The 18,455-nt window shown below is 38.3% G+C and overlaps 2 protein-coding genes, 1 long non-coding RNA gene and 2 pseudogenes across 5 annotated transcripts; 3 read left to right on the top strand and 2 right to left on the bottom strand.

Annotated features, from left to right (window-relative positions):
- Positions 1-1,140: 1,140 nt before the first annotated feature.
- LOC145219505 (protein FAM200C-like) lies at positions 1,141-2,925 on the top strand. Its single transcript, XM_080086865.1, has 2 exons — positions 1,141-2,320; positions 2,441-2,925. Exons 1-2 carry the CDS (start codon positions 1,141-1,143, stop codon positions 2,923-2,925), a joined length of 1,665 nt encoding a protein of 554 aa, XP_079942991.1.
- Positions 2,926-4,501: 1,576 nt separating this feature from the next.
- LOC145220134 (uncharacterized) lies at positions 4,502-6,254 on the bottom strand. Its single transcript, XR_013858005.1, has 2 exons — positions 6,135-6,254; positions 4,502-5,942 (listed from the first exon to the last, which is right to left on the bottom strand). It is a non-coding gene; the product is annotated as an uncharacterized LOC145220134 (long non-coding RNA).
- Positions 6,055-8,614, top strand: LOC145220123 (uncharacterized; annotated as a pseudogene). The gene is made up of 4 exons (XR_013857995.1): positions 6,055-6,875; positions 6,945-7,275; positions 7,396-7,530; positions 7,598-8,614. The product of XR_013857995.1 is annotated as an uncharacterized LOC145220123 (transcript).
- Positions 8,615-9,171: 557 nt separating this feature from the next.
- Positions 9,172-13,106, bottom strand: LOC145220112 (uncharacterized; annotated as a pseudogene). Its single transcript, XR_013857994.1, has 2 exons — positions 9,510-13,106; positions 9,172-9,266 (listed from the first exon to the last, which is right to left on the bottom strand). The product of XR_013857994.1 is annotated as an uncharacterized LOC145220112 (transcript).
- A 1,157-nt stretch (positions 13,107-14,263) lies between these two features.
- Positions 14,264-16,796, top strand: LOC145220105 (uncharacterized). The gene has a single exon (XM_080087397.1). The coding sequence runs from the start codon at positions 15,498-15,500 to the stop codon at positions 16,428-16,430; it is 933 nt and encodes a 310-aa protein (XP_079943523.1). The 5' UTR covers positions 14,264-15,497; the 3' UTR covers positions 16,431-16,796.
- The last annotated feature ends 1,659 nt before the right edge of the window (positions 16,797-18,455 follow it).

Genomic DNA, 18,455 nt, shown 5'->3' with positions numbered 1-18,455 from the left:
AGTTGACAGAAATAGCACTGGTCCATGCCTTAAAAAACCACACTAAGCACAGCGTCACAGGCCGACGCCTGCTAGTCAAGCTCACTATGCACTGTTTGGAAAATGTTGTCACCCAATTCGAGAACAGCTTGTATTCACAAAAGACCGGCATCATCACCGGCGACAATCACTCGGTTTCGGTGGCAAACAAGCTCTACACCACATTATTTATAAATGCGCCTCAACCATACAAAATTACACGATGGTATTTAAAAGATATATTGACGACATTATATGGATTTCAAAAAGTGCAGATGATGCAAAAAATGTACAGGACGAATTAAGAAAAACTTTTGCCAGTTTCGGCCTGTCCCTCACCTTTCGAAAGATATGCACAGCTGCACCTGGAAAAGAATTGGAGTTCCTCGACGTTCTCCTTGTAACGTCCGACACCACCGCAACAGGTTTTACAACTAAAGATTACGTTAAACCTACGGCTGTATCCCGTCGTTTTTAAATGGATTTTCGCACCATCCTCCTTGCGTATTCAAATCAATTGTTTTTTCGGAAGCAGTACGCATGCGCCGCCTGAATGAAAATGATGCCGACTTCATCCACAGCCTTAAGAGGTTGCAGCAAAAATGTATACTTTCTTGCTTTCCTAAGAAAATGACTTCGGACATAATCACACTAGCTTCCACCTGGAAACAACGGTTTGGACCTAAAACTACGCCGCAGAAGCCACACAAAAGAAAGGGCTACAAATTTTCCGAGCATCCTTCACCTGACAGGCAATAAAAAAGCGCTGAAACCCGGGGCTTGCATTACGTTCAAACGTCCCAAAACACTGGGCGCAATACTATCAAAAAAGCACGTACTGGATATGTCGAGTCAACAGGCTGGTGGATATTCATGGCTATGCGGCAAATGCGCATTGTGTGGTTGTAGAAAGGGGTTCAAAGCTATGGTTCCCTCCGTTTCCTGTGTCACCACCCCTTCCAACCACTCTATTCCTCTAAGCTCTAAGGCAGGGGTTCTTAACCAGGGGTACATGTACCCCTTGGGGGTACGAAGCACCAAAGCAGGGGGTACGAGATGCAGTGTGAAAAAATGCCCTATTTAATCATATTGTAAAGAGTGTGTAGCAAGTTACGTCTAAAAATGTCTAAAAAACGTAAATGGAATGAAGACTATGTGAAATATGGGTTCACTTGCACGACGGAAAAAGATGGAACTGAGAGACCGCAGTGCATATTATGCAGCAAAGTATTCGCAAATGCAAATCTCAAACCTTCAAGGCTTAATGAGCATTTCAATAATCAGCATGGGGGTGAAAAGTCAGGAAATGATTTAAATACTGTGAAGACCATAAGGGCACGTTTTCATCAGAGTGGTACCTTACCAAAGCATGGATTTTTACCGATTGAAAAACCATTGTTGCTAGCATCTTATCAAGTTGCATTTCTGTGTGCCAAAAATAATAAGCCACATACAGAAGCAGAAGAGTTAGTGAAACCATGCGCAATGGAAATGGCAAAAACAGTACTGGGGACTGAAGCAGAAAAAAAACTAAGTTTAGTACCATTGTCAAATGACATCATCGGTTTCAGGATTCGTGATATGAGCGAAGATATTTTGCAGCAGGTGATTGCCGATATCAAATCCAGTCCTATCAAAGTGAGTCTACAGTTGGATGAGTCAACAGACGTCAGTTGCTGTAGTCAGTTATTAGTGTTTGTGCGGTATGTGAAAGATAAAGAAGTAGTGGAAGAATTCTTATTTTGTGAACCATTGACAACAACCACAAAGGCAATTGACGTATTTAATATCGTCAAGGAGTTCTTTTTCAATCATGAAATGACTCTTGACCTGTGCGGTTCACTTTGCACCGATGGTGCACCTGCCATGCTTGGAAACAAATCAGGCTTCGCTGCCCTTGTGAAAAAAGAGGTATCTCACGTCACAGTCACACACTGCTTCCTACATCGGCATGCACTTGCCGCCAAGTCATTACCAGAACCACTTAAAAATGTGTTATCAATTGCTGTGAGTGCAGTCAATTACATCAGAGGGAATGCCTCGAATTATCGTCTGTTTAAAGTTTTTTGTAACGAACTTGGAGCTAAACACAACGTACTTCTTTACCACACCGAGGTGAGGTGGCTTTCCCGTGGCCGAGTGCTTACACGTGTTTTCGAACTGCACAAAGAAATTGAGCTGTTTCTTGGACAGAAGGGTTGTGGCATAGTAGAGCACTTTGAAAATAAGAATTTCATTTTGTCCCTGGCCTACTTGGCAGATATATTCAGCCACTTAAACGACTTGAACACCTCCATCCAGGGTACAGGGGTAAACATAGTCACTGCCTGAGAAAAGGTATCTGTCTTTACTAACAAACTTTCAATCTGGAAACAACGCATTACCTGTGGAAACTATGCAAATTTTCCAAATCTTGATAAAGTTTTCAATTCAACAAATTCATTTCCGGAACATTTTGCGACTGAAATAAAAGAACACTTGCAAGGCCTCAGTCAGTCTTTCCAGGGATACTTTCATCATGGAGAGGTTTCTGTTTCTCAGGGATGGATACAAGACCCATTTATTTTCAACCTGCATTCTATGGATGATAATGACCAAAGGAAAGACGATCTTATAGAGATGAAAGCTAGTAGTAAAATCAAAATGGAGTTTGATTCAATGCAGTTGGATGCCTTCTGGTGTGCACAACTCATAACATTTCCTCAGTTAGCAAAAAAAGCTCTAGAAATCCTTGTGCCTTTTGCGACAACCTACCTATGTGAAGCTGGGTTCTCAACTCTTGTAAACATCAAAACTAAGCCGAGGAATCGCTTGGACCCAAGAGATGATATGCGTGTGTCCATTTCAAAGAAAAAACCTCGTTACACCATGATCATTGACAAAAAACAGCAACAAAAAAGCCATTAGTAAATAGACTGATTGTGTATGTGCTGTAAATACACTAAGTTATTCCTATTATTACAATTTTATTCAATTCTGTCGGCCTTTGTAGACAGGGGGTACGAGAAAATTTCATAAAATTTCAAGGGGTACGAGCGCTAAAAAGGTTAAGAAACACTGCTCTAAGGCAACAACTGACATGCAAAAATTATGGCATATACGTGGCCACCTGCACCACATGCAAAGAACAATACGTCGGGCAAACGAAAAACCGTTTTAGCACAAGATGGAATGCACACAGATCAACGTGGCAAACAGGGGACGTAACAGACAGCAAGAGCGACAAGATTGCGTTGGCAAAACATTACCTAATCTCCCATCCCTGTCTACAAAAAAACAAACAGGACATATCAAGTTGTTTTTCGGTAATATTTGTTGAAGAGCCGCCTATGAGCCGGTTAGATATTTGTGAGGACAAATGGTTGACCGACCTAAAGGCGTCCATAAACATACAACCAATGATTTTGCCACGGGTAAAGTAATCAGCTTTCTGACACCTTGTACGCACGACCCCTTATCACTTAATGACGTCATTGCCTTCTAACGTGTGTTAGTTTTTTCGCTTGCTACCGGTGCCTTTATTGCCACCCCTTTTTTAGCAGTCCGTTAGCTTTGGTGTTTGTGCAGGCCTTCCCCATTGTTTTTCATCGCTTTAGACGGAAACTGACGATGCCCAAATAGGCGAAATTAATATTTCTGTTTTTCAAAAATAAAACATTACACTGACGCTGATCGTCTGCCGCTCTTTTTGAGTACATTTTGTACATACTCATCTGCTAGCTGATATTTATAAGACTAAACATAGGTTTATCACGGCCGAGTTCGGGCTTGAATTGGGCCTAAAATTTCAGCCCGGCTTACAACTCTGAAACAAAAAACAGATTTGAAAATTAACCAACGACATGCATGACTTAATCAGGTTATCTTATTTGCACATGACTCCAATTACGAAGAGTACGTGTTTCACAAACCACTAATATAGACTACAACGAAAAACGGGCACAAATTTGCAAGCTGGTAAAAGGACAGAAAATACGAACTGTAGATTTGATACAGTGCAGTTTTTATAAGCGTTTAAAAAACTTGTAGCTTAAACCTAATTTCTTTTTGCAATTTTAAACAAAACTTTACAAATTTCTGCTTTTTGTCACATGGTGTCTTTTTCTCGAATGTCTGACTGAATTTCGCAACTATTGTCCGACAACAAAACTTCTTGACTCAGCAAACATTACGTATTTCGCAATGGTTCAAACTGACAAGTGCGCGCGTAAGAATACCTGTTTGTTATTGGTTGTCTAACAATACACGTGAAATACCGAATAAAAATCCGCGTCTGACGAAAACATAGCATTTGTACTGACCCAGTGGGTAGACAATAAACAACACTGCCGTATATCTGACTCCTTGTATAAACAAACTAATGCTGCTTAACTAAACCTAAAAAGACGCAAAACTAAATTAACGTTCCCACATTATATTTCAATAAAGCATGCCACGAAAGCGCCAATTGCGGCTAAACACGCAGAACAAATATCATAACGCGCCCCGAATCAACAGTCAGATATCGACTCGAATGCAAAACCTAGTCACTTATGCACTGATCTTAAATCTAAATTGACGCGGTTTATATAGCGATCAGGTCAAATGTTGTTATGCAAGCGAAGTTGTAAAAACGTACGCCCGAGAAGGTAGTTCTAAACCGTAATTATTCTTTTGGTTGATTTTAAAAACGTCATGTTAAACAGCCTTTTCTTTGGATCAACAGAAACCCTTATATTTAATCACAATTCAAGTTCAACACTTATTCAAATAGAATAAAGAACATAGTTAATAACAAAGTACAACACATAGCAAACAATTCAATAACAAGTTGACACCAGACTAACAGCTCAACTACTAAACACTAACAAGGTCAAGCTCTAAACTTAAACATCTTGGCAAACTGCCACATGTCAAAATCAATCAAGCATAAAATTAAATCACTGATGCATAAAATAAAATTACTGATGCATGCAATTAAAGGTAAGGTGACTTAAAGGGAACATACAATTTATTCTAACATATAACATGGCTGGAGGCCAAGTAATACGTGGGTTACTGTTAACACGTTAAAATCGATACAACAATAGCCTTAAGCCAGTATATGACCAGCGTGGTGATTAGAAAACAGGTTTAAAAGCCGGTCAAGCTTTTGAGTAGAAAAAAGGTGAGGTTTGACCGAGTTCGACTGACACGACAATTTCACGAATTAAAATGTTTTGAATTAAAAAGTCCAAAGTCCGATATGTTTTGCATGAAAAGTCCAAGGTCCGATACACATTCATTGCTACGTGGAAAGTTTACTTTGCTTTCAGTGCTGACGAAAATGGTTTGCCAAGGAACTAACTAACAACAGACATGGCGTGAGACATTAAAACGTTTTTACAGTGGCATTTTGTTTTAAATTAAAAAAAGGTCTTTGTGGCTCCCAGTGATGTTTTTTACTATGTGAAATTGGTCCAAATGGCTCTTAGAGTGGCAAATATTGGCGAGTCCAGAAATACGTGCTTACAGTTTCATGGGTAGGGACTGTATTGAGCTTATTCTAATATAGTCAACTAAACAGAAGTCTACGCAGAAAGTTAATTGACAAGGATCGGAATATCGCATCTAACATTTTCTAGTGTCGCCCGTCCGTATGACTTTCGAATATTCTAAATTTATTCCGTAATAGAAGTGTTCGGATCGCAAAAAAAGTTGTCAGTTGTCAGGGTTGTCAATATGGTAACCCTAATCTAGCGCCCAAACAAAACATGAAATACCTTTGGAATGCTATAATTCACTAAAAGTCCAAAGTCCGATATGTTTTGCATGAAAAGTCCAAGGTCCGATAACATATTTCCAAAATGTTTCCGAGTTCGAACAACGGGGCTTTTTAAGCCAATCACAAAGGCGAGTTTTCCCGGGTCATGTGACTTTTTAACCAGTCGATCTTCCATGAGGTACTGTATTTGAAAGTGAAGGTTGTGCGTGGTTTTATAACTACATTACTAAACAATAATCTTTTTTAAAGGTTTAGTTAATAACTCTTTCTTAAAATAAACATATATCGTTAAAATGGATTCCCTGCAGCAAATTGTGGAACTTGGTGGAAAAATAGTAACAAGAGAAAATGAAGAAATGATTTTTAGACTTACCTTACAATCAGCACAAGAATGGGACGAGTGGCTTGAGTCTTTTTGTGTAGTTTCTAACACTAGCTGGAATGTGTACAAAACATTTCCCAACCCTAAAAGATATGTTGTTAGGAAAACCTTTAAATGCCATCTTAATCAGTTCCGCCAACATGAAACCGGTGCAAGCAAATCCAACACTTTGTGCCCTGTGTCTATGGATGTTAAGATCAAACTTAACACCAAGGCAACAATTCGATCAGATAAATTAATTTCAACCCATCCATGTATAGTAAGTGTGACAGGTAACCACAAACCTCGGTCAGCTCAAGATCAAGTGAATCTACAAAACAGATTTTCTTTTTGTATTTTCAGCAGGGATTGTCAGTGCAGTCGCTAACAACTGCCTTAATCCAAAACCACGCTCTGTGTACTATCTCTGGGATGAGTGGCGTAAATGTAACTTTGGGGCATATAGTGGTTTAAATTTGTTTTGTGCTATACAGAAGTATGCTGAAGAGTCTGAAGCTAAGATCTGCCTTGAGCAATTTGAAGGATCTTATGTTTGTGCCATTGTAAGTCCGATCATGGAAAGAATCCATAAAATGATGTTACAATCTTCTGAGATTGTGTTTGTGGATTCTACATCCAATCTGGATCAGACTAATGCCTCACTAACAGTCCTGTTGTGTGGTAGTCCAATTGGGGCTCTGCCACTCGGGGCCATAATATCTAGTGGGCAAGATCAACGGTGCTTTACAAGAGGTACAACTTTTATTATACCTTTTTGGGCAATGCCTGGGTATATGTAAACTTTAATTGTATGTATTTTAGGCTTTCAACTGGTCAAGACCATGCTGGGAGATTTTGGCTTTCACTACACCTGTTCACCGAAAGTCTTCATGACCGATGACTGTGCAGCTGAGACCAATGCTCTTCATGAAGTATGGCCAGATTCAAGCCTACTTTTATGTATATTTCATGTTTTGCAGGCTGTGTGGAGATGGTTGTTTGCTGTCAAGAATGCCATTCACAAAGATTTAAGACCAATTCTTATGAGGGCATTCCAAAAGATTTTGTACAGCCAAACAAAGGAAAATTGTGTAATAGCATATTCAGATCTTGTCAATTTATGTGAGAGTCGACAGTGTCATTTGTTTTTGAGGTATGTAAAAAGTGCATTTTCCAAATGATAAAGAAGCTTAACTACATTTATATTATAAAGCATTATAGCATTTTTGTGTATGTGAGGAATGTAAAATGTTTCGACACATTTGCCATTAAGGTATGTTGATCACTGGATGGCTAAAAAGGAGAAATGGTGTCTTGCTTATCGCAATGGCATATTGACTCTCGGGCAAAACACCAACAACTGTTGCGAGTCAACCATCCGCATAATTAAAGACATCGTTTTTAACAGGTTGGTAAAATGAACATTTTAAATGTACAATATTTTGTAAAAAGTAAAAATTTGTGTTTGTTCACAGGTGCAAAGCTTACAATGCCTGTCAGTAGTTGCATTTCATCACAGAAGTGTATAGCACTTACTTTGTCAACCGCATTCTAAATGTGATTCTTAATCGTAAGAAAAAGATCACATTAGAAACACCACCATTGGACATGGATAAGATCAGTCCAACAGATACGCCAACGCTGTTCACTGTCCGTAGTGAACGAGATGATAATTTATCTTATGTGGTTGATGTGGCATGTGCACCTGTCCTGTCGGTGTCAGCGGAGATATGTGCAAACACCAAAAAAGTGTAATTCTCCATGGTCATCTCCATTCTGACCAGCTGTATCAGGGATCAGCACCTCAGAAGCATATGTATGCAAGCGTTGCTTTGGGTCAGGAGCGGGCACCATCTGTGAAATTCTTTGGTGAACTGGCCACCACATCTACACAAGATCATGGTGGCTGTTCAAATGCCATGGAAACCAATCCACCCACTCCATTATCTGATAGCATTGCTGGACCCTCACATGAACCAGTGACTGAATGTCCAGACTACACTGCGGAGAACATTTCTTTAGTTAAAGAGTGTTCTGAGCTTTTAACGACCAAGCTCTCCAGTGACTTTCATTCAAAGGAAACTAATGAAGTATTAGAAAGGTTTAAGAACTCTATCTCTTCTGCTCGTTCTGTTGCACAAATAAGACCCACTGCCATTGCGCGCCGCCGATTAGGAATTAGTCGGACTTCAGCCCCACTTGAAAAAGGTTGACCTCCATCTAAGCTCAGTCGAAAAACAAAAAGGCTAAAGACAACTCACCACAAACATTAACAGTAACCTTCCAAATGCCACAGGCCACTGACATTGAAATTATTGCTTTTTGGTACTAACATTAAATTTATTTTATTTCCTTTTGTGTTTTACTTTTTTCCCTGCAGCTTTTCCTTATTTTTTTGTATAATATGGTAAATGATAATGGATAAATTTTTTACAGCTGGTAGATATCAAATTACTTATCTTTACCATCTAATTTGATTTGTAGATTGGGGCAATTGGATTTTCATCAATTTATTGGACTGTAGGTTGAGCTTTTAACTATTCCAGAACCCAAATGGGTACATAATCAATTTTGTTGTTTAACAATTTGAATTAGTTTTTCTATGTTTCATTGATAACAAATAGCTTAGTGTGCCTTAAGCCACCAGAACTCATGCCTGTATCTCAAGGAAGAGCCTCTGCGCTGCCAAAACAAATAAAACCTTGAGAAAGGATGTACTACAGGAAAAGGCAGGGCAGATTGGAGACATCAAGCACTCCGAGTTAAAAGGCATTTGCTTGACAACTAGCTACTACTAAAGTTTTTGTACTGGTAACATATCGACTATCGTGGAATGTTATACCAATGGATAATTACCTTTGGATCTACTTGATAGAACTGTGTTGACTGATTATTTTTAATTGTGGTTGCTGCATGTATAATAAACAAAATTTTAGCAGGACAGTTGAAATGAGTAATGTAATGTTTTAATTGAGGTACAACTGTTTTGTTCCATATAAAGAGTTGCAAATGAACAACTAATGTAAACCTAGAACAATGATGCATAATACGCTTTGATTATGTCATCCAAACTGGCTGTATAGTGCTCATCATATACATAGCACAATTTTGGTGTTGGTGGATTGAATGGGATATGTTGTTATCCTAAACAAAAACATATCATTTGAGAGAAAAAAAATCGGCAAAAAAGCTATTGCAGACTTAATAAAAAAGTAGTAGACAATTTACTGTCACAAAGCATATACTGCACCAAAGACATGCTACACGAATGAAAGAAAAAATATCGAACAAAAGCTATATCAGACTTAACAAAAATTATAAGTGTATAATTTATCAATCATAAATGACTGCTTTATTTACTGCTATTCATAACCTAATGAACATTACCTTCAGTTCCCAAATGCATCAGTCTTTATCTTCTTCTGACCAGCAAAACGTATTTTAAAATCTAAACTGACATAAAACTTTGTATTTTTGAAAATACTGACGTTAAAGTAACCACTTAGCAACCTAGACGTGACGTAACGACAACCCGCGGATTTCCGCTCTTGTGATTGGCTTAAAAAACCCTGTTGTTCGAATTCGGAAACATTTTGGAAATATGCGGTCCGATACATCACTCTCCGTCCCGTGAAATGTTTTCCGGAAGAGATTCTCCTGGATGATGTTTACCAAATTAGTTTGTTGTCCGTTTATTGTTCCCGATTTGACGCTTCGTGCTCCAAAGTCAAATGTTGATTGTGCCGAAATGTTTTGTCCATTTGATATTCTTGCTTGATGGATATCACGCTGTGTGGTGATAACTTGTTCATAGTTATTGATGAACTCCCGTCGACGAAGTTGCTTATATTTCCGAGCGAGATCATGCACGAATGTAGTTGTGACAGAATGTTGATTGTTGAGTTTCGAACAGTTGGCTCGGTGGGATTCGAACAGTTAAATTCGTACGTTGTTTTTCGAACGTCTGTAATCTAAACTTAACATTTCGCGCGGCAAATTTTCACACCAATGATTATATAAGGGCATTTTTTCCAAGGGATACAATGATAATTAAGTATATATACAATACGATTAATATGGCGCAAATTCTAAGTACTATGTAGGTTTGTGATATACAAATAAAAATAGTTTTGACATTTGACAAGTGTTTCTGTTTCGAATTATTGTAAGAAATTAAACGAGCTGCCGTACTTTTCAGAGTTTTGCTAAGTTTTTTTACGGTTTGACGCGTAGCTATGCTGGCGACTTGATTTTACATGTGAAATTTGGCTTTGCAGCCTCCCACTTGTAAGGGTTTTGCAGTGCTTCAGCAATCTGCGGTTGTGAGTTGGTAAGTCGCTTTTTGTAGCATTACTCTCGCCATTTCGACCCGACAGGCCAATCTGTAATGGATTATTATATTTTCGCCCTGCCGTCGAGGCAAGGTAAAGGTTTTTAGGCAATCAATCTCGTTTGAGTTGCAATTGCTTTATAGGCGGTATTTGGCCTAGCGACTGAGCAGCAGTGCTGCTTTGAGCGAAGCTCATTGAAGTATAAAGTTCAATATGAACCAGTGGCTTGGCGTTTAATGAACGCGTGCGCGCGGCGGCGCTATAGTGTCAAGGCCATTTGCATTTGCTTTTACATCTTTCCGCTTTATTACTGTATCATTCTCCTGCATTTTTCCTTGGCACGTTTAATTGATTAAACACAATTTCATATTTATCGTTTTGGTTTCACTTATAGTCATGTCAAATCTAAAATTATTTTTATACAGGGTCAACCTATTAGGTACTTAGAACGAATGTTATGATCGTTTTCTTTTAATATCAATGTAGTTGTTAGAACGGACAATCTACGAGGTTTCTATCAGACGCTTTTGGTTATATTGGCATGAGCGAGGCCAATGTGATTTGGCATATAAAGACGATAATGTACTTACTGCTTGACAAGTCGTCGTCAGTATCGGTAGAAGTCGTCTGAACCTCATGTAGCATTGATCTTTCTGTAAAACTACACTCAAAAAAACAAAACATTAAATCTGCAACATTGCGACGCTAACTATTTAGAGCAAACAAACTGCCATGTAAGAGTATTAGTAATAAACCAAACAAGAACATGCTTATCTATGAATGATAACGGTCTGTAAACTTTCTATGCCCTAATGACCAACTTTCGCTTGTTTGTCTATGGCGAGAAGCAGTCAATTCCTAAGGTGCAAGGACTTACAACCTATTGGGTCAGACATGTAGTGAGAAGTAGTAAAAATGAAATAATTGCTGCCTTAGGCGCATGCGGCCCCAATTACCGCAACCACGTACGAGAGAGACGAGGATTTCTAATTAAGTACACAAGTAGATTATTATTAGACCGTATCAAACATAAAGGTGACATTTCCCAGTAAAAATTATAGTCATGACATGTACAGTTGCTGCATTTTAAGATTAGCAATCGCAAGGTAGAGATTAAAAATAAGGGAAGTAGGCAATATCGTAGTGAGGGAATCAAATTCGTCCGTAAACAATAGTCAATCAATAATTATACTCACCTGCTATCCGATTCTTAGATCGCCCACGGATCTAAACAATCCGGCAGTTCGTCTGACGAGTTGTTGAAATCGGCACGCGTCGACAATGACACTTTTATTGCCGGCGACAATTGTGTCCTTTTCGGTCACTTTTATAGACTGAAAGTTCGTTGGTTCGCTAAACGATGCGATTTCATACGCGTTTTCAGCCAATGCATCAATGGACAAACCGTAATCAGGCGCCAAAAACGACTGGTTCAACGACTTTTTGGCGACCGGTTCTAGATCTTGGTTATCGTCCTGGGGAACCAAACTATCAACAGAGACACTAGGGCGCTTACTTTTCAACGAAACATCGGGAAGCGACTCATTTACCTTAGCAACAGGGTTAACGCAAAAAGCCTTTATCAGAGCCTGTTTTAGATCGTCATACGAAAGACAACCACCAACAGCACCTAAAATGACGTGGCTGACCTTTTGCGCTTGTTCCTGGTTCAACACAGAGACAATTAAACAGAATTTCTCAGCGTCGGACGTTACCTGGTGGCTTTGGAAAATGTTTTCCACCGTTGTAAACCAAAATTTTACCGTATCCGTCCACATTGGAGGTAAATTAAGTTCACCAACTTCAAATTGCGCAGAATTAATTTGATAGCGAGGTGTAAAATACTGTGCATCACACGGTGCCTGGGTGCCTGGCTACGTGGCAAAAACGGCGATGCTGCCTGGTTTCTATCTGAAAACTTGACAGAATAATTTGAGCGGAGCTCAGTCTCAGTAATACAATACCGTTGGTGACGTCCATGCAGACTGGACAGGCGTATCATAACAATGCGTCGCGGCGCTTACAGAAACGGGAACGAAACTAGCAATTTTCAGCATCATTAATTTAGGCGTTCTTAACAGCGATTTTATCAGAAGGTTAAATGCGCGACAATCAATTTCATCACGTCGGGCTCACCAAATTTGTACTGACCCAGTGGGTAGACAATAAACAACACTGCCGTATATCTGACTCCTTGTATAAACAAACTAATGCTGCTTAACTAAACCTAAAAAGACGCAAAACTAAATTAACGTTCCCACATTATATTTCAATAAAGCATGCCACGAAAGCGCCAATTGCGGCTAAACACGCAACACAAATATCATAACGCGCCCCGAATCAACAGTCAGATATCGACTCGAATGCAAAACCTAGTCACTTCTATAGTCACTTATGCACTGATCTTAAATCTAAATTGACGCGGTTTATATAGCGATCAGGTCAAATGTTGTTATGCAAGCGAAGTTGTAAAAACGTACGCCCGAGAAGGTTAACTAAGTTCTAAACCGTAATTATTCTTTTGGTTGATTTTAAAAACGTTATGTATAACATGGCTGGAGGCCAAGTAATACGTGGGTTACTGTTAACACGTTAAAAGCGATACAACAATAGCCTTAAGCCAGTATATGACCAACGTGGTGATTAGAAAACAGGTTTAAAAGCCGGTCAAGCTTTTGTGTAGAAAAAATGTGAGGTTTGACCGAGTTTGACCGGGACAATATGACATGACAATTTCACTAATTAAAATGTTTTAAATTAAAAAGTTCAAACTCTGATGTGTTTTGCATGAAAAGTCCAAGGTCCGATACACATTCATTGCTACGTGGAAAGTTTACTTTGCTTTCAGTGCTGACGAAAATGGTTTGCCAAGGAACTAACTAACAACAGACATGGCGTGAGACATTAAAACGTTCTTACAATGGCATTTTGTTTGAAATTAAAAAAAGGTCGTTGTGGCTCCCAGTGTTTTTTACTATGTGAAATTGGTCCAAATGGCTCTTAGAGTGGCAAATATTGGCGCCTCCAGAAATACGTGCTTACAGTTTCATGGGTAGGGAGTGTATTGAGCTTATTCTAATATAGTCAACTAAACAGAAGTCTACGCAGAAAGTTAATTGACAAGGATCGGAATAACGTATCTAACATTTTCTAGTGTCGCCCGTCCGTATGACTTTCGAATATTCTAAATTTATTCCGTAATAGAAGTGTTCGGATCGCAAAAAAGGTTAACGCAACTGAAATAAAGTTGTCAGGGTTGTCAATATGGTAACCCTAATCTAGCGCCCAAACAAAACATGAAATACGTTTTGAATATAATTCACTGTGCTCGGCCTATAATATCGACGTCTGAAAACCCAGAAAACCTTGTGTAGCCATTCGATAACGCATTAGTAAACACGAGTGCACTGACCTGTAACCGAAAGAAAAAAGGGCAGTCCTACAGCTCGTGTCAGGTTTCACTGTGTGAAGTAGACAAGGGAGTGTTTACCAAACTAGATCACCTAAAAAAAACGTTATCACAGCAGGTTAGTTTTTTTTATCTTATCGCCATGGATTAGTTATGTGCGAACATTTGTCATGAGCTTAGGAAAAAAGTAAAACCGGATACTTCAGTCGTAAATTTACCTTGATAACGCATTAGTAAACACGAGTGCACTGACCTGTAACCGAAAGAAAAAAGGGCAGTCATACAGCTCGTGTCAGGTTTCACTGTGTGAAGTAGACAAGGGAGTGTTTAACAAACTAGATCACCTAAAAAAACTTATCACAGCAGGTTAGTTTTTTTTTATCTTATCGCCATGGATTAGTTGTGTGCGAACATTTGTCATGAGCTTAGGAAAAAAGGAAAACCGGCTGCTTCGTCAGTACTCGCATGACGGAAACGACTAGGGTCATGCTTTGTGGACATAGTGCGTCTGTCAAACTTATCCAAGCGGCATGTGGAAGTTTGTTAAACACATAACAGTGTTCAACGAGTAGTAGCTGGCTATTCACCAGTAACGCGACCGTTTCAAAAGGAAAAAGTAATTGTATGTTTAATGCCACAACTTTCGTGGCTGAAGTAAGTTTTACAGCATATCAGACTTTTGGTCCTGAGCAATGTTTGCTGATGGCGAAAAAAACGAAAGGTAGATGCTGAATGCAAAATTTTCGCTGAAAGATTAAGTAATGCACAATTTTTACTGAAGTTGGAGGTAAAGCGGCGGAGTATTTGGTTATCTGCACAATAAAGGAGTAGTTGACATTATAAGACGAAATATAAATTTGGTTTAATAAAGAAAAGGTGCAGATATCAGAAGTTTGCTAGCTCAGATACAAAAGTATTAGGATGCTGCAACCAACACTAGCTTTGTGATATCCCAAAAGTATCTAAAAACATAAGCTTTTATGAGAGGAAAAGTTAGCAAAGAATGTTTGATGGTCTGTGCAGAACTATCGCTCCTTTAATAAGAATCCTAACAATTCCCACTGTCCGCACGACAAAAAAACAATGAGAAGACTGTCCGGACAGGAATTGGATTACAGATTTCGAATTTACTGTAAAGGTTATGTTTTGCACATACGAATCAGCTACACGCTAATCGACAAGACAAAGTCATTTGCGTTTATGAATCCCTTTATGAGAGCAACAAGCTTACTCAAGTGCATATTTTATAAGAATGTCGACTGAAATTGACGAGATTAGAAACGTGCTCAACGCTTTACTTGCTAGTTTAATTGATTCATAATGGAACTTAAATTGCAAATATGTATCAAGAAATTTTTTTGCGTGTAGTTGTGTTTTAAACTGGACGCTTGTTTCTTCCGTTGTCAGCTCAGATTTGTGTTGTCGCTTTTATAAAATGTTATTTAAGTTTTCTCGGCATTTTTCTCACCAACGACATTCTGATTGAATTGACAATTTTATTTAATAGTTGATTAGTTGGATGCAAAGAAAGACGATTCGGAGTATTTGTTTATCTTACCTTTTAAAAGGAACAACCTTATCAATGCGGCTGATGTGGAAAATACTTCAGTCGTAAATTTACCTTTTAAACGTCACATGATGAATCACACTGGAAAGAAACCACACCGATGCGCTGTTTGCGACAAAGGGTATAGTCGAGTTGGATATTTGAAACTACACATGATGAATCACACTGGAGAAAAACCACATCACTGCGTTGTGTGTGAAAAGAGGTTTATTCAACTTGGACATTTGAAAAGACACATGCTGATTCACACTGGCGAGAAACCACATCGATGTAATGTTTGTGAAAAGAGGTTCAATAATGTTGGACATTTGAAAAGGCACATGTTGATTCACACTGGCGAGAAACCGCATCGATGTAATGTTTGTAAAAAAGGGTTTCGTCAGGCTGGATATTTAAAAACACACATGCTGATTCACACTGGCGAGAAACCACATCGATGTAATGTTTGTGAAAAGAGGTTCAATAATGTTGGACATTTGAAAAGGCACATGCTGATTCACTCTGGTGATAAACCACATCGATGTGATGTGTGTGAAAAAAGGTTTTGTCGGGCTGGATATTTGAAAACACACATGCTGGTTCACACTGGAGAGAAACCACATCGATGTGAAGTTTGTGAAAAACGATTTGGTAACGTTGGAAATTTGAATGCACACATATTGATTCACACTGGTGATAAACTTCATCGATGCAACATTTGTAACAAAAGTTTTAGACAAAGAGTAGGCGTAAAAATGCACATGAGGATTCACACTAACGAGAAACCTCATCAATGTAATGTTTGTAACAAAAGATTTCGCCAAGGCGTACATTTGAAATCAGACATGATAACTCACACTGTTGAGAAACTTTATCCATGCAATGTTTGCGAACAAAAATTTAGCCGAATGGCAGTATTAAAAAGACACATGTTGACTCACATTAAAGAGAAACCACATCAATGTAATGCTTGTGGCAAAAGATTTGGTCTTAATGGAAGTGTGAAAAGACACATATGTTGACGCACACAAATGAGAAAACTCATGGATGTGACACTTGTGAAAAGACAGTTAACGTGGCGAACAACTGAAAAAACACATGTTGATTCATACTAAATAAAAAAGGAAAAGTAACGAAGTTACAAGGAAATAAAGAAAAACTTACAAGGAAAGTTAAAAAGTGTGCAGTGTTGGGTAAATAACCAAACGCAATCGACGGCTCCACATTAAAATTCAAGTGCGCTTTTGACACACCCACAAATTGAATTCTGTAAAACGCATTGATTTTTGTAGTGAGTCCTTTATTACGATTTCGCCTTTCTTTACCAAATTGATGAGGACTGTTGACGAATCCACTGAGGAAAATAAACAAGCTAACTGATCACGAAACTAATGACATTGATTTAGAAATTGTATTTCAAACCCCAGTCGACGTTTGAGATAATAGGGGGAAGTCGCTTGAAACTTGCTTAATTTGCGAAAAAATATCTTTTAGATAGCTAAAAGATAGCCTAAAAGCCTACCTAGTTCCAAGCTGGACGCTGTGCTTTCAGTTCGTTACCGACGGAAAAACAAAATTTGCAATTTTATTATTTTTTTCCAGGATCAAAGTATTTTTTGTGCAAGAAGGTACCTGAAGGTATTAAGGCCCCACCAATTATATTTTTAAATATGGGAGAAAAAAAAAACTACCGCTCTCATCGGATTTAAAACTTTACACGTATTTACAACCTTGTGCGAAGTTAAAAGTAGTTGTTACGACCAGTCAAAATCTTTATCCTGTGCATTCGCGACTTTTTATCGGTCCCCTTCCCTGAAGGGGTCACATCTTGATTTAACTGTTTTTATTTATTTCTTTTTTATCCGGTGAAGTTTGTCCATGCACTTTTGGCATGAAATCTTTGATGGATTTGGATTAAACTTTTACAGGTGGTAGATATGGTCATGTAGATGTGCCCTTTGGTTCGTTCAACTCGATAGCCCCAGTGCTACCCCACTAGCCCCAAAAACCTAAAACGTTTTTGTATGTTGCTGCGCACCACAAACGAAAGATTTCTGTGGTGTCACAGTATAATATAGGCAACAGAACATATGGTACTTATGTTTGCACAAAACTTGCTGGACGGTTTTGCACCTGTCAGTTATGGCAAAGAACCCTAAAACGAGGAAACTAGTGTGCGTTCTTTTATTACATTTTCCTTCGTCACGCTTGAATGACACTTCATTAAACTTACCGGGCTTACATTAAACTGTACAGTAACTTGCAGCTAATGTAACACTATCGTTTTTTTGCAGAACTTCGAACAAATTAATGAAAATGTTTGTGGTGATGTATAATTTTATTTAATGTTGTAATGGTATCACTAATGACACTATTGTGTTTTAATAGAATGCAGAAAATAAAAATGTTAAGTTTTTTGTGATGTCTAATTTAATTTCATGTTGTAATTGTACCACTAATGACACTATTGTGTTTTTATAGAATGTAGAAAAAGAAACTGTAAGTTTGTGTTGATGTCTAATTTAATGTAATAATGTAATGGTACAACTAATGACACTATTGTGTTTTTATAGAATGTAGAAAAAGAAACTGTAAGTTTGTGTTGATGTCTAATTTAATGTTGTAATGGTACCACTAATAACATTATTGTGTTTTTTAGAATGCAGAAAATGTAAGTTTGTGGTGATGTTAGACAACTAATCAGTGGCGGCTCGTGCCTAAAATTTGTGGGGGTGCTGCCCCCACAAATTTTAGCCTTTACTTAACATATAAGTTATAAGTTGGCAATATATTGAAAAGCTACATTTCTAGTTTTCCAGCCATTTGTTTTGTGTAGAATCTGTAGAAAAACAAGTAATACAAATCTTAATTAGCAACTCCATAGTGACGTAATTTTTGTTACGCAATAATGTACACGAGTGTAAACAGCAAGACGGCATCATTTGTGTATTTTGTTTACTTGCACTGCGACGGGCCAAACACAATAACGTTCAGTAATAATGTGAAAAACAAAAACACACGTGGCACAGCTTCGAAAGGAAGCGGTT

Source organism: Phallusia mammillata, chromosome 3 (genome assembly GCF_965637545.1).
Source record: "Phallusia mammillata chromosome 3, kaPhaMamm4.hap1.1, whole genome shotgun sequence".
Lineage (NCBI taxonomy): Eukaryota > Metazoa > Chordata > Ascidiacea > Phlebobranchia > Ascidiidae > Phallusia > Phallusia mammillata.
Note: the sequence above shows the minus strand (reverse complement) of the source record. Positions and strands in the feature narration are given on the sequence as shown.